This window comes from Galeopterus variegatus, unplaced genomic scaffold (assembly GCF_000696425.1).
Source record: "Galeopterus variegatus unplaced genomic scaffold, G_variegatus-3.0.2 Scaffold3413, whole genome shotgun sequence".
NCBI classification, from domain to species: domain Eukaryota; kingdom Metazoa; phylum Chordata; class Mammalia; order Dermoptera; family Cynocephalidae; genus Galeopterus; species Galeopterus variegatus.
Window position 1 is genome coordinate 32,494 of NW_007729524.1, and position 16,978 is coordinate 49,471.

Sequence of the window (16,978 nt, forward strand, 5' to 3'; positions counted from 1 at the left end):
ATACAAATAAGGCTCTTCTGCAGATTTACCATGATGGCAGAGGAAATGAAAATGATTACAGAAAACTGGAAGAAATGCACCAAAGATGCCTAGCTGCAGAGCGTTCAAAAGATGATCTTCAGCTAAGACTTAAGAAAGCAGAAAATACAATAAAACAACTTGAAATTAAGTAAGTTTTTTTTTTTTTTTTTTTTTGGATTTTCTGTGATAACTCACAAACAGATATTCTACCTTTTTTTTTTTTTTTTTGCTCAACATATCTTATGTTGAAAAAAAATTTTTAGAACCAAATATAATTTTTTTTCAAGATTATTTCTGAAAATTAATTTTGGGAAGAGAAGGTATAACAGCAGTATGCCACTTTATTTTTAAACATGCTTTCTGGCAGTTAAATAGGAGGTTCTTGAGATTGTTTTTTTCATACTAACCATGCAGTTATTATAGTAGCCTGCTTATAATTATTGCTTTTTATACTGTTTATGCTTAGTATATTTCTTGTGGTATTGAATACTCTGTAATGATCCATCATGTTTATTTACTACATTATCTCTAAAAATGACAAACATAATATGGCATATCCATTCTGAATATTTTTCTACCTTTTCCCCCCAGTGTGTTAAAGACAATTTTATTTCTTTAAAATATATACTAATATATTACTAAATTATTTAATGAAGTTTTTTTTTTCCTTTTTGTCTTTTTTACTGACCGGTAACGGGATCGCAACCCTCGGTGTCGCGCCCGTACCAGGGACCGGCAACGGGATCGCAACCCTCGGTGTTGGCCTGCACTGCACTCAGCCAATGAGCGGGAACCGGTCTCCACATGGGATCCGAACCCTCGTTGGGAGTGCCGCCGTGCTCCCAAGCGGCGCACTTCTCCAGTGCGCCACTGGGCCAGCCCTTAATGAAGTTTTTTTTTAAAGGATATCCTGTAGATTAATTTCATAAATCTGTGTATACTTTTCAATAATCAATTTAAATAATCTGTTCATGTGGTTACTTCTAAAGCCAGCATGCAGAAGCTGGTTTATTCCAGTATGAAATTTCTTCTGCATAGTAAGCAAAGGGTCATACGTGAAGGCTTCTCCCAATACCACAGTCATAGGGTTTCTCTCCCAAGTGTGTACCCATGTGTCTCTTTAGGGAGGAGTATTGAGTAAAAGCATTCCTGCATTTGTTTTAGTTCACATGTTCCCTCTTAAGTATGAGTTTTTCTGTATACAATAAAAAGAGAAATGAGTGAAATCTTCTTTACATTCCTTATATTCATAAAATCTTTCTCCAGGGTGAATTCTCATGTTACCAAAAGGATTCAGGCACAGAAAACTTCCCTACTGCTTTTATTTTTGTTTCTCTACAATATAAATTTACATATGTCTCTAAACCATCCAAGGAAAACTGAAGGCTGTCCCACATTCCTTACATTCATGGGTTTCGGTTTAGTTGTGTATTTATATTTTTCATCAGGGATGAGGAGGAAATAAACACTTTCCCACATTTCCTACATTTATAAGGTTTTACTCCATTGCAAGTTCAATCATGAATTTTAAGATATAAGGAAAAACTAAAGGTGTTCCCACATTCTTTATAATAATATGGTTTTTCTCTCTGCTGTGGGTTCTCACTTGTTTCTTAGAGAATTATAACAATTGAAGGCTGTTCTACTTCCTTACATTAATAGAGTTTCTTTCCAGTACGGGTTCCAATTTCCTTCCTAAAAGATAAGTAACAGCTGAAGCCTGATCCACATTTCTTAAATTTATAGACTTTTTCTCTAGTGTGAGTTTACATATGAATACTAAGACTTGAGGGCTACCTATAGCTTTTTTGTATTTCTTACATAGATGCATATGGCTTCCCTCTACTCTGAGTTTATTCCTGTTTATTAAGGTGTATAGAATATCTAAAGTCTTTCCTACATTCTTGACATTCATAGGCTTTTCTCCAGTGTAAATATTAGGTAATATGAAATTTGTAAAGACTTCCCCCCATTCATTACATCATAATTATTCTTTCCTGTGTGAGTTCTTACATATTGAGTAAGAGGTGAAGAATATTTAAAGGCTTTTGCACTTTTCTTACTTTCATGTGGGTTCTCTCCAATGTGAATCATGTTATGTAAGGCATAAGGATGATTTAAAGGCTTTCTCACAACCCTTACATTCATAAGTCTTCTTTCCTAGCATGCATTTTTACATATTGAATATGGTGTGAAGACTGGGTGAAAGGCTTTCCCATGATCTTTCCCATGATTTACATTCCAGAAGCTTTTCTCCAGGATAAATTTTAAATATTCAGTAAAAGATGAAGATTAGCCCACTTCTTTACATTTACAGGGATTCTTTCCAATGTGAGTTATTTTCCTTTACTATGGAAATGGGAATGACTAAAAGCTACCATACATTCCTTATAAACAGAGTACTTCTCTCCAGTACAGATTCATATATGTTCATAAAGACATGAGGAATTAGTGAAGCCTTTCCCACATTCTTCTCAGGTTTAGGGTTTTTCTTCTGTATAAGTTTGCATATGTGCTTTAAGGTATACTAGATGAATGTTTTCTTACAGGCATTTCATTCAAAGGGTTTCTCTTAAGTGTGAGTTGTCCTGTGCACTTCTGGTTTCAGGAATGCTAGGAGTGCTATGTTTCTTAAGTCTTCTTTAAACTGTAGTTATCCCCCCTTTCTCTATTTTTTTCTTACAAATAATTTTTTGAAAAAACTGAGTTCTTTGTATTATAGAGTTTCCTCTACTACATGCATGTATGTGATGTCATTTACTTTGTTTCCCTGTCCCATGTAGTTCCCAAAAACTAGTAATCAGACCAAGAGGCTTGATCTGGTCTAGCTCTCATTTTTTTGTTAGAATTCTTTATAGATGGAGATATTATGGAGTTCTGTTAGGAGGCACATAATGTGTGGTTGTTTCTGGTCTTAGACACTTTGTGATGTTAGTGTCCTATTATCATCACTGTGATACATCACTATCATTTCATTGGGAGCTTGCTCAGCCAAGACTTACACAGGAAAAAAAGAGCTACAACTATTATGGAAATAAAGGACTTAATGTAGGAATTAGAATTTACAAGAATATGGGAGGAGCTGGGAAAGCAAAAATCTAGAAGAACAGAGGTAGAAGTCAGAGAAAATCAGTAACCACAACCACCTAACACATTGGCAAATATTGGCAAATCAGACTGCCAAAATAGGACCATAAAGGCGTGGTTCATGGTGGTAAAACTGCTACCATGTGAAAGTTGTTCGCTTATTTTAAGAATTTGTCTCCTTGCAAGATACTTTTGACCAGTAGTTTTCTTAAGCCATCACAATATTAGTAGCATTTATGTATTTATTGTGAAACCTATTAACCAGTATATGTTTACAGTGATTGATTATCTGGGATTGAAAATACAGAAATTTTAAAAGATGGTAATAAAAATTAGCAGTATATTGATTGAACCAACACACATTTATAGGTTGTCTCACCCAATAATCCATTGTTGAGAAAGTTCAAGAAACATAACCTGTTTTACCTGTAATGAAATTAGAAATGTATAAAAACCATTCCTAAGTCATATAAAAGGAAAATATGAAAGTAGATCTTATTATTACTAATAGCTATTGTGTTTTCCTATGGAGTTTATTGATGAAGTAGAGTTTACCTACTTCATCTTTTTTACTGTTAGCTTCAGTCTGTTGCGTTGAAGTCTTCCTTACACAATGATTCTCAATGTTAGTAAAAATTTGAAAGAAGTTTCACATTGATTTTTTAGATGAGTGATAACAGTTCAGTTTATCTATTCTTCGTTAAGATCATCAAGTTGGATTTATTTGCCTAGTATAATAGAACATCTTGAAACCACATAGTTTAAGTCTAAAGTAAAAAGAAATGGCTAAGAATAAAGAAAACAAAAGTCTGTACTATAAAATGTAGAAAAACTTCTTTATTCTACTACAAGTTATTAGGTTTAAGGATTCTTTTTTAAAATTTTGTTTGTTTTTCAACCAGTTCCTCAGAAGAGATATCACGTTCCCAAGAAATGATTCAAAAACTTCAAAATATATTGGAGTCTGAGAGGGAGAACTGTGGATTTGTCAGTGAACAGAGGCTGGAACTTCAGCAAGAAAATGAACAGTTACGGAAAGAGACTGAGGACTTAAGAAAGATTGCTCTGGAGGCTCAAAAAAAAGCCAAATTAAAGGTATTTTCAAGACTAGTTAAATGTGTAACTTATGCAAATCAAGGTATAGAGAATATTTAGAGAAACCTAGTAAAACATTTTTAAGGCCATTTTTTTGTTTTGCCTTCTCATAGGATAACAATAAATTATAATTCAGTGTTAACGAGTCATTTCTTTTTTGTAGAACTTGGCAAACATACTTGAAAATGATTGCTTTCACCATTCACACACACACACACACAGAATTCTTTTCAACCATAACATACACTGATATTCCTGCCAAACAATTTAAGCAGCACTAACAAAACTATAGATTAGATTAACTTTATAGAGTGCCTGCCTTCCTTTTCCCTCTATAATAGTCTTTCAAAAATTGAACTTCTCTAAAACTAACTGTATAGTGGATGTTACATCAGTGTGCTCTGAGAACCACTCATAGCTAATCTGAAAATTCCAGGCCAGGGCTAAGGCAAGGGGCAAAAGTCTGATCTAAAAAAATTTGCTTTCCTTTCTTTTCTCTCCCCTTTCTTCCTTCTTTACTCTGATGCTTACATGCTTTAGTAGGAGGAACATGATAACTTGTTCAAGGGAGTTTCAAGAAACGCAGGTATCCTCATCAACATCTTGCTCACCTCTCTCCATTCCATGAGACTTTTGTAGAAAGTGGCACTGACTCTTGATGAGTTAGATTCCATTAAAATTAAGATTTTTTAGTCATCAAAAGGCACCATTAAGAGAGCGAAAAGTGAGAGGAAGTGTAATACATACCACCAAAAAAAGGACTCATATTCAAAATATAAAAACTCTTACCAATTAATAAGAAAGTAATTAATTAAGAAAAAGTTAACAGTTAATATGGAAAAAACAGATACCCCATTTCCAAAATGGGCAAATGACTTAAGCAGATACTTCATAAAAGAAAATATATGCAATTATGTTCAAATTTATTATTTTTCAGGGAAATGCAAATTAAAACTGCAATGAGGTAACACTGCACATGTACCAGAATAGCTAATTTTTTTTTCTTTTTCTAACATTATTTTTATTTTATGAAATAAAATAAATAACTGAGGAACATAATCTTGTTGAAACATAAATAAAACAAAGCAGAATCTTGTAGAGTTAAACAAAAAAAAAATGAAAGTACTGTTTAACATTCCTTTATCTTAATCTAAGCTCCAGTGGTAACCACTGTTAACAGTTTGATATGTATTTTTATAGTCTTTTCTATATATTCAAAGAGAGAAAGAAACTAAACACATATCGAGCTTGTTTGTTTTCTTAAAGACAGTAATAAACATGTAATTCTATAATCTGATTTTTCTCACTTAAGGTAATTTTATATCTTTAGTTTGTACTTAAAGATATCCCTCATGTTACCTTGGAAATTAATTTTTAAGAATTCTTTTAGAGAAGACCCGAACAGTACTTGCGTAATGTTGCACAACTAATTAAGTAATGTTGCAATCAACTGCACACTATTCCATTATGCGGATGTTTCATGATTTGCTTATATTCATCTATGAATGACAGTTGGGTTGTTCCTAGCATTTTACTATCACTAGCACTGCTTCAGTAAGCATCATCATAAAGATGTTTTTATGCACATCTTCCAGCAGTTCTAATATATGCCTTTAAAAATAAATTGCTGAGTCAAAGGTCACGTGTGTTTAAAATTTTATTGTAGGGCCGCCCGCATGGCTCCCTGGGGAGAGTGCAGCACTGTTAGCGCCAAGGCCGCTGTTCAGGTCATATATAGGGATGGCCAGGTGCACTCACTGGCTGAGCGTGGTGTGGGCAACACCATGCCCAGGGTTGCGATCCCCTTACCAGTCAGAAAAAAAAAAAAAATTTATTGTATACTACTAAATTGACTTTCAAAAACACCATACCTATTTCCATTCCAACCAACAATACATAAAAGTAATCATTCCTCTATACTTTCACTTCAACTAAATATTACCAACCATTTAAGGTTTTCCTAAATGGATGGTCAAAAAATCACATTATTTTAAATCGCAGTATCTTTATTAGTTATAAAGCTTAACACATTCTCTCTCACTCTCTCTCCCATCCCCTAAACTTGTATTATTTTTTTCTTTCAGTTGCTTTTTCGTGGTCTTTGTCCATTTAGGTTTTTTTTTTAATTTATTTATTCATTTTTGTTTTTTATATTCAAAGATGTTGTGGAGCAGTGGGAGGGGCAGGTGTGAGGCGGGTAGGGAAACAGAGGTGGAGGTGGGAGGTGGGGCTGGCAGAGGGTGGGGAGACAGGGGCATGGTTGAGGCCCTCACACCCACCCCACCCCAGCTTGGGAACCCAGGGGACTTCTGGTCCTTCTAGGATTTATAGGTGTTCTTTGGTGAAGTGAGACCTTTACTGGTTAATATTTGAACTTTGTCTCCGATCTGTGGGGTTGTTTTTTCTTTCAGTTCTTTGTTGGATTACTCACTGTTCCCACCAACTTAAACTCTGCACTGGAACTAATTTGTTGTCCTTCAGTTACTTCTAAAATAGGGGAACTTCATAAGAGAACCAGCACTTGAGCCCTGTGGTTTACATGAGCTAAATTGCTTTTTTGCTTTTGCTTCTCTGAGAAAAGTTTTTTGTGCAGCTCAGGTTTTAATTGTTGACCTTGAAAGCACTTCCAGGTTTTGTGAGTTCTGGTACACCTGGGTTGTTTGGAAACTCTGGCCTGGGCCTCAGTCTTTTCAGCGAACTGCATGCCCTGCAGTTCTATATTCCTGACCAGTCTCCACAGAGTGGGCCTGTGCTGATTGGAGGGCAGATCAGCTGTTCATGCTGTGCTCCATTGTTCCCCCAGTGGGCCTGTCTTCCCCACCCTCTGCACTCCAAACACTTCCCATGGGATGGGCTACGCAGTGGTCCATTGCAATGACTCACCAGCCTTTGAGCGGCTCTTTTTTTCCATTGTCTGTGGCCCCTTGTTTCTGAGTGGATCCACAGGAACCCTGTCAGTGGTCTTGCTGGCCTGGGGTCCACGAAGACCCTCTTCCCCCCTGCAGTCTCCAAGCAACTTCACACAAAGGGCAAAACTGCGTGTTTTGCCAGCTCTTGTTCCATGTGCTCACTAGGGCCAGCTTTGAAATGGCTGTGGTGCAAAACAGAGTAGTCCCTTCTTTCTCTCATTGCAGCTTCTCCCACCTTCATGAACTCCATAGTTCTTTCTTCCTCTTCCCTTGAGCTCTAGCAGCCCCAGCTTGGCATTCATTACTTTTTTAATAGTTGTAAATTTGTTGATTGTGGGAGAGAGTGACACTCAGCACTGTATATTCCACCATCTTGATCCAGAAACCCCCAGAATGGCTAAAATTAAAAAGACTGACGATGTCAAGTATTGATGAGTATATAAAGCAACTGAAACCTTCATATGATACTGGTGGGGATGTAAATTGGTGCAACCATTATTTAGCAGTATCTTTTAAAGTAGGACGTACATACATCCTATGCCATGTAATCCTGGCTACATTACCCAGTAGGTGAGTGCTTATGATCAAAACATGTGTACAAGAATATTCATAGAAGTTTTAATCAGATCAAAACACTGAAAACAACTCAAATGTCCACCAACATGAGATTGTATAAATAAACTGTGATGCATTCATATAATGGAATAGATGCGGCAATGAGAAATAATGAAGTATATGAGTAAGCAATAGTGGATGAGTCTAACAGACATAATGCTTAACAAAGAATTCAGATATTAAAGAAGTTATATTCTGTTATTCCGTTATCTGAAAACAAAGCATAGACATAATTACTTATGCAGATGGGATTAAAATAGTGTTTACCTGTTAGATGGGTGAGTACTGACAGAAGGGCCCATGAGGGAACCTGCTGGGGTATCTGGATCTGGTGGTAACTTTGGTATGTCTTCACCTGTGTAAAAACTGAGCTGTGCTCTTAAGACTTACACACTTCATTGTAAGAAAGAGAAAAATAAATCTGGGCAGAGGAAAGTGAGTAAGAGTATAGATGACACAAGAGTGGCTATGGATTTGGTAGTTTGATTTTAGAAACTCGGTGATGTGCATACAGGAATTCATTTTATTATTCTATTTTGTGTATGCTTGAAAGTTCCCACATTAAAACATTTCCATAATTTAAAAAAATAGTCATACATTTTTGGTGAAAAAATGTTATATCTTCATCTCATATTAAAAACTTCATATTATAAGTTTCAAAGGGAGTTCTGGTCAAGATGGCAGAGTAGTTGGTTCCTGGTGTTGCTCGCTCCCACAGAGCAACCAATTTGCAACTATTAAGGAGCAACTACAGGAGGGTCGAGATCTCCGCCAGAACTGGCAAGAACTGCATCCTGCGGGACCCCAGTCCAGGTTGCTCCCCACCAACCGCTTAGAGAGACTTTAGAACTTCTGGGCCCCCACACTCTGAGGTGGCGTGGGACCACCAGCCCAGGCCAGTCCCCGCCACTGGGAGAGACTTAAGAGCTTTGGGGCCCCCATGCCCCAAGCCAGCTGTACCAGAGAAGGCAGGCAGGGTAGGATTGCCACACAGGCCAGTCCCCACTGCTGGAAGAGACTTAAGAGCCTTGGGGTCCCCATGACCCGAGCCAGTCATGCTGGAAGAAGGCAGGTGGGGTGGGACCTCCAGGAGAGGCTTGTCCCTGCTGCAAGGAGAGACTTAAAAGCCTCTGGGCCTCAACACCCTGAGCCAGCTGTCCCAGAACAAGCAGGTGCTGTGGGACCCACAGCCCAGGCTAGTTCCTGCTGCCCAGAATCGGCAGTCCATTCAGGATCCAAGCCAGCCATCTGGGTCAAACGAGTGGACTGTGATACCCCCCACCACAATGACAAAACACCAAAGGAAAGATACCAGAACTATGAAAAATCAAGAAAGTACATCACCACCAAAAGAAAATAATAACTCAAGCTCTAGATCCTATAGAACAGGAAGTCTTTGAAATGACTGACAAGGAATTTAGAGTAACAATTCTAAGGAAACTAAATGAGATACAAGAAAACTCAGTTAGACAACACAATGAAATGAGAAAAAATATACAGGATCTGAAAGAAGAAGTGTACAAAGAAATCAATGCCTTGAAAAAGAATGTAGCACAGCTGTGGAGCTGAAGGATTCATTCAACAAAATAAAAAACACAAGAGAGAATTTAACCAGCAGAATAGAACAAGCAGAAGAGACAATTTCTGACCTTGAAGAAAGGCTGTTTGAATTAACACAGGCAGCCCAGAAAAAAGAATTTAAAAAATTGAAGAAAATCTAAGAGAGACAACAGACAGTCTCAAGCACTCAAATATCCAAATCATGGGTATTCCAGAAGGGGCGGAAAAAGGAAATGGCATTGAAAACATATTCAATGAAATAATAGCAGAAAAATTTCCAGGTTTATGGAAAGTCACAGATCTTCAGATTCAGGAAGCTCCAAGATCCCCAAATACATTCAACCCAAAAAGATCCTCTCCAAGACATGTGAAAATCAAACTGACAAAACACAAAGAAAAAGAGAGACTCTTAAAAGCTGCAAGAGAGAAGCATCAAGTCACCTATTGTGGAGCTGAAGGATTCATTCAACAAAATAAAAAACACAACAGAGAATTTAACCAGCAGAATAGAAGAAGCAGAAGAGACAATTTCTGACCTTGAAGAAAGGCTGTTTGAATTAACACAGGCAGCCCAGAAAAAAGAATTTAAAAAAGTGAAGAAAATCTAAGAGAGACAACAGACAGTCTCAAGCACTCAAATATCCAAATCATGGGTATTCCAGAAGGGGCGGAAAAAGGAAATGGCATTGAAAACATATTCAATGAAATAATAGCAGAAAAATTTCCAGGTTTATGGAAAGTCACAGATCTTCAGATTCAGGAAGCTCCAAGATCCCCAAATACATTCAACCCAAAAAGATCCTCTCCAAGACATGTGAAAATCAAACTGGCAAAACACAAAGAAAAAGAGAGACTCTTAAAAGCTGCAAGAGAGAAGCATCAAGTCACCTATAAGGGACCCCCAGTCAGACTAACATCAGACTTTTCATTAGAAACCCTAAAAACCAGAAAAGAATAGGATGATATAAAAGACATAAATTCCTGGCCAAAAGTACTTTACCCAGCAAGGCTACCCTTCTGAAATGAAGGACAAGTAGTATATTTCTCAGACAAACAAAAACTGCGGGAGTTCACTACCACATGACCAGCCCTACAAGAAACTCTCAAGGAAGTACTGGGTTTGATACCACAAAAACAACCATCACTGTCACGAATACTCAAGAAAGAACAATACTTAGCCAGCAAAACAAAAATGCTGACAAAAGAGGAAAAAAAACAGTTTATCTATCACCTGAAGGAAGCAACAAATACAGAAGACAAACAGAAAATTAGAAAGAAAGGAACAAAAGGTACTTAAGACATCTAAACAAAAATCAATAAAATGCTAGGAGTAAATCAACACCTTTTAATAATAACTCTAAATGTAAAGGGATTAAATTCCCCACTCAAAAGACATAGACTGACTAGATTAAAAAGATGGACCCAACAATATGCCACCTTCAAGAGACTCACCTGACCTGTAAAGACACACTTAGACTAAGAGTGAAAGGATGGAAAAAGATATACCATGCAAATAGAAATGAAAAACCAGCTGGAGTAGCTTTTCTTATATCAGACAAAATAGACTTTAAAGCAAAAACCATAAAAAGAGACAAAGAAGATCACTATATAATGATAAAAGAATCTATCCACCAAGAAGCCATAACAACTCTCAAGGAAGTACTGGGTTTGATACCACAAAAACAACCATCACTGTCACGAATACTCAAGAAAGAACAATACTTAGCCAGCAAAACAAAAATGCTGACAAAAGAGGAAAAAAAACAGTTTATCTATCACCTGAAGGAAGCAACAAATACAGAAGACAAACAGAAAATTAGAAAGAAAGGAACAAAAGGTACTTAAGACATCTAAACAAAAATCAATAAAATGCTAGGAGTAAATCAACACCTTTTAATAATAACTCTAAATGTAAAGGGATTAAATTCCCCACTCAAAAGACATAGACTGACTAGATTAAAAAGATGGACCCAACAATATGCCACCTTCAAGAGACTCACCTGACCTGTAAAGACACACTTAGACTAAGAGTGAAAGGATGGAAAAAGATATACCATGCAAATAGAAATGAAAAACCAGCTGGAGTAGCTTTTCTTATATCAGACAAAATAGACTTTAAAGCAAAAACCATAAAAAGAGACAAAGAAGACCACTATATAATGATAAAAGAATCTATCCACCAAGAAGACATAACAGTCATAAATATATACACACCCAGTATTGGAGCAGCCAGATTTATAAAGCAAACACAATTAGATCTGAAGAATGAGATAGACACTAATACTATAATAGCGGGGGACCTGAACACCCTACTCTCATCATTGGACAGATCATCTAGGCAAAAAATCAGTAGAGAAACACAAGATTTAAACAACACTTTAGACCAACTGGACTTGGCAGATATATACAGAACATTCCATCCAACAACCTCAGAATATTCGTTCTTCTCATCAGCACATGGGACATTCTCCAGGATAGACACATGTTAGGTCAGAAAACAAGTCTCAACAAATTTAAAAGAATTGGAATTACTCCAATTTTTTTCCAATCACAATGGATTAAAATTAGAAATCAATAATAAATGATACTCTGGAAACTATACAAACACATGGAAATTAAACAGCATTCTTCTTAAAAGACTTGTGGGTCCAAGAAGAAATTAAACAGGAAATCAAAAAATTTCTTGAAACTCTTGAAAATAATGACACATCATACCAAAACCTGTGGGATGCTGCAAAAGCAGTATTAAGAGGGAAATTTATCACACTAAATGCTTACTTCAGAAGAATGGAATGATGGCAAATAAACAACCCAACACTTCCCCTTAAAGATCTAGAAAAACAAGAACAATCCAAACCCAAAACCCAAAGTTGGTAGAAGAAAGAAATAATTAAGACCAGAGCAGAATTAAATAAAATAGAAACCCAAAAAACAATACAAAAGATCAATTAAACAAAAAGTTGGTTTTTTGAAAAGATAAATAAAATCAACAAACCTTTAGCAAGGTTAACTAAGAAGAGAAGAGAGAAGACCCAAATAACAAAAATTAGAAATGAAAAAGGTGACATTACAACTGACACTTCAGAAATACAAGGAATCATTAGAGACTGCTATAAACAACTATATGCCAACAAATTTGAAAATCTGGAGGAAATGGATAAATTTCTGGATACATACAAATTACCAAAACTGAGACAAGAAGATATAGAAAAACTGAATAGACCAATAAGAATAAAAGAGATTGAGGCTGTTATCAGAAGCTTCCCAACAAAGAAAAGCCCAGGACTGGATTGGTTCCCTGCAGAGCTCTACCAAACCTTCGAAGAGGAACTGATACCAATTCTCTACAAACTGTTCCAAAGATTGAAACAGAGGCTGTTCTCCCAAACTTATTCTATGAGGCAAACATCACCCTCATACCAAAACCAGACAAAGATGCATCAAAAATAGAAAACTACAGGCCAGTATCCTTCATGTATATAGATACAAAAGTCCTCAATAAAATACTAGCCAACAGAATACAGCAACACATACACAAAATTATACATCATGATCAAGTGGGATTCATCCCAGGGATGCAAGGTTGGTTCAACATATGCAAATCAATAAATGTGATACACCACATCAATAAAAGCAAAGACAAACCATATCATCATCTCTATAGATGCTGAAAAAGCATTTGACAAAATTCAACACTCTTTCATAATAAAGACTCTCTACAATTAGGCATAGATGGAAAGTATCTCAACATAATTAAAGCCATATGTAATAAGCCCACTGCCAATATCATCCTGAATGGAACTAGACATCCAGAATGGGAACTAGACAACGATGCCCACTCTCACCAATCCTATTCAACATAGTGTTGGAAGTACTAGCCAGAGAAATCCAAAGAGAGGGAAATAAAGGGCATCCAGATTGGAAAGGATGAAGTCAAACTGTCCCTGTTTGTGGATGATACAATCCTATATATTGAATAGCCTAAAAAAAAAAAAACTCCTAGAATTGATAAATGATTTTAGCAAAGTTGCAGGATACAAAATCAACACACAAAAATCAGTAGCATTTCTATACTCCAACAGTGAACATGCAGAAAAAGAAATCAAGAAAGCTAGCCCATTTACAATAGTCACCAAAAAATAACCAAAGACCACACATAGCCAAAACAATCCTGAGCAAAAAAAAATAAAGCTGGAGGCATAACACTACCTGACTTTATACTACAAAACTATAATAACCAAAACAGCATGGTACTTGCATAAAAACAATTGCACGGATCAATGGCATAGAATAGAGAACCCAGAAACTAACCCATATGCCTATAGCCATCTGATCTTTGATAAAGGCAGTAAGTCTACATACTGGGGAAGTGACTGCCTTTTCAACAAATAGTGCTGGGAAAACTGGATACCCATAAGTAGCAGAATGAAACTAGACCTGTACCTCTCACCATATACCAAAATCAACTCAAAATGGATTAAAGAATTAAATATACACCCTGAAACAATAAAACTCCTTAAAGAAAACATAGGGGAAACACTCCAGGATGTAGGAGTGGGTATGGACTTTATGTATAAGACCCCCAAAGCACAGGCAACCAAATGGAAAATAAACAAATGGGACTATATCAAACTAAAAAGCTTCTGCACAGCAAAAGAAACAATTAACAGAGTTAAAAGACAACCAACAGAGTGGGAGAAAATATTTGCAAACTATACATCTGACAAAGGATTAATATCCAGAATATTAAAGGAACTGAAACAACTTTACAGCAAAAAAACAAGTAACCCAATTAAAAAATGGGCAAAGGAGCTGAATAGGCATTTCTCAAAGCAAGATATACAAATAGCCAATAGACACATGGAAAAATGCTCAACTTCACTCAGCATTTGGGAAATGCAAATCAAGACCACTTTGAGATACCATCTCACTCCAGTTAGGATGGCTAATATCCAAAAGACTGAGAATGATAAGTGCTGGAGAGGTTGCAGAGAAAAAGGAACTCTCATACACTGTTGGTGGGACTGCAAAATGGTGCAGCCTTTATGGAAAATGGTATGGAGGTTCCTCAAACACTTACATGTAGATCTCCCATATGACCCAGCTATTCCACTATTGGGAATATATCCAGAGGTATGGAAATCATCATGTCGAAGGGATACCTGTACTCCAGTGTTTATTGCAGCTCTAGTTACAATAGCTAAGAGTTGGAACCAGCCCAAATTTCCATCATCAGATGAGTGGATACGGAAAGTATGGTATATCAACACAATGGAGTACTACTCTGCTATAAAAAAGAATGAAATACTACCATTCACAACAATATGGATGGACTTAGAGAAAATTATATTAAGTGAAACATCAGGCACAGAAAGAGAAATGATACGTTCTCACTTATTTGTGGGAGCTAAAAATAAATAAATAAACAAACACACAAACAAATAGGGGTGGAGAAGACACAAAAATCACAAAAATTCCTGAAATTTTTAAGTCAAGTGAACAGATATGATGGGGGGGGGGAATGGGTAAAGGGTCATGAAAATCAACTACAATGTATATTGAGAAGTAAAATAAAATTTAAAAAAATAATAATAATAAAAATAAGTTCCATATGGATTAACAACTTGAAACTGTTAATGATACTATAAAACATTAGTAGAAAATGTAGATGAAATGTAACTTGATGGGTAAGTACTTTCTAAGGCAAAACAAAAAAAATGGATGAAATTGCAAGTTAAAATACTGATAGATTTAAGTATGTAATGTTTTAAATATTTTAATATGTTTAAAAGGAAATACTGGGAGATATAGTTTTAATAAATATGACAAAAGACTAAGACCATTCATATATAAGGAGCTTTTAAAAACATAAAAGAAAGATATTTGTAACCCAGTAGAAAAATGTGAGAAATGAAGAAAATTCACAAACTAAGAAAAAACAAAGGGCAATAAACAGTTTAAACTCACTGTTATTTAACTGCTAAGTTATCAGCATGAGTAAATGTGTAGCTGAAAGTATGAAATGTTACATATGTACTTTAGAGTCTAAAATACAGTCATAAAAAAATCAAAATATTTTATAATTAAATAAGTTCATTGCAGCATTATTTACAATAGCAAATTAGAAATAACCTAAATATCTAGAAATAAAGGAGCAATTCAATTATGATACATCTCTAAAATACTATACTAAGTCATCATTAAAAACTGTGTTTTCAAATAGTTTAGAATTCATCTATATTGCTATTTCCTAAGTTTAAAAAATACATATACTCATATGTGTAGTAATCTTTTACACACTATAATCACAATTTTAAAATTCATAAATAACAATTACATAGATGTTAGAAGTGATTATCTCTAAATGGTAGGATTACAGGGATCTTATATTTATCTTTTTAGTGTTTTGTATTTTCTATAATTTTACAATATACATATATTCTTGTTATTTCTTACAATGGGAAGGAGATGGAATCAATGAATTCCCCCTACCTGGTACTCCACTTGATCCATCTTTCACATTTCAATATAGTAACCAATGTTTTAGAGAACAAAAGGATGACAGAAAGCTTATCTAGCCCACATATCTCACCAAATCTGCATCTAGCTTAAGACAAGAATCATTGGTAAATAAGGGGTAGAGCCTCTTAACTAACTAGATAGCTGTAATTCTGTGGGAGGAGGAAGGGTATCAGATAAACTGCTGCTTTGTAACTGATTATTTTTGACAACATAGAAACCTAGTACTACACTTTGCTTCTTTTATCTTCAGTAGATAAACTGAAAAGAGCCAAAAAAAGATAAAGAAAGTGAGATATTGGAAGGTCAGTTGGCTACAAACTTTCACAGTTTATTTAAAGTTTTTATTTGATCTTAAAGCCACTGCATTTTTCAGCTTTTCAGCCCTATCTTTCTCTTTTCTAACTTCTCCTTTCTTTCTGCCAAGGCTCTCCATTTCTTTGTGGTCTTAACACCCTTTATAAGTATCTAAAATTAAGAAATAGAGTAGAGTTTTCAGCAATCCTATCTACTTGTGTGGTTATTTCTCTGCAGAGGAAAGGCACAAAGGAAGAAAAGAGGAAGACCATAAGTCCCTTTTTCCTATCCGACATTCTGAATTCTATCATTAATAGGATTTTTGTAATAGGAGATCCAGTTGTTGTGGCCCTTAGCCTTCCAGCATCACCACAGACTTATTCTGTTTAGCAATTGGAATTGCATAGGCTAAGGGCTGTGGAGTTTGTTTGCAGATTGAATTTTGTCACCAAAAAACCATCATTTATTCAGGCTGCAAATGTGTTTTGACAACCTTACTATGTTACACGTGCTGAGGATACAATGGTAAACAAAACAGATATGGTACCACCCTTAAAATTTTATAATTCTCACAGAGGTGGGCAAACTTTAAACATAACACAAACTAATAACCACTCTTTAGGAAAGGCATAGGGTACTGTGAGATTTCGTAAAAGAGAGATCTGACTTTGTCTAGATAAATGGTAAGAGAATTCCCTGTAGAAACAATAATTGAGCTGAGTTCTAAAAGTTGAATAGAAATAACTAAGATAATAAGCAGGTGGGGAAAGATTATTCCAGACAAAAGGAACAACATGTAAAAAAGGGCTGGCCCGGTGGCGCACTGCTACAGTGTGCCGCTTGGGAAGTGCGGCAGCGCTCCCGCCGAGGGTTCG

General features: G+C 35.8%; 1 protein-coding gene across 1 annotated transcript in view; it reads left to right on the top strand.

Annotated features, from left to right (window-relative positions):
- The window catches only part of LOC103600666 (sodium channel and clathrin linker 1-like), a gene marked incomplete at its 5' end in the record, with an annotated part of 111,003 nt that overhangs the window by 29,176 nt on the left and 64,849 nt on the right, over positions 1–16,978 (top strand). Inside the window, 2 exons of the mRNA XM_008584971.1 lie at positions 24–169; positions 4,011–4,203. Of these exons, the coding sequence (XP_008583193.1) occupies positions 24–169; positions 4,011–4,203 (339 nt within the window). The remainder of the gene's footprint in view (positions 1–23; positions 170–4,010; positions 4,204–16,978) is intronic.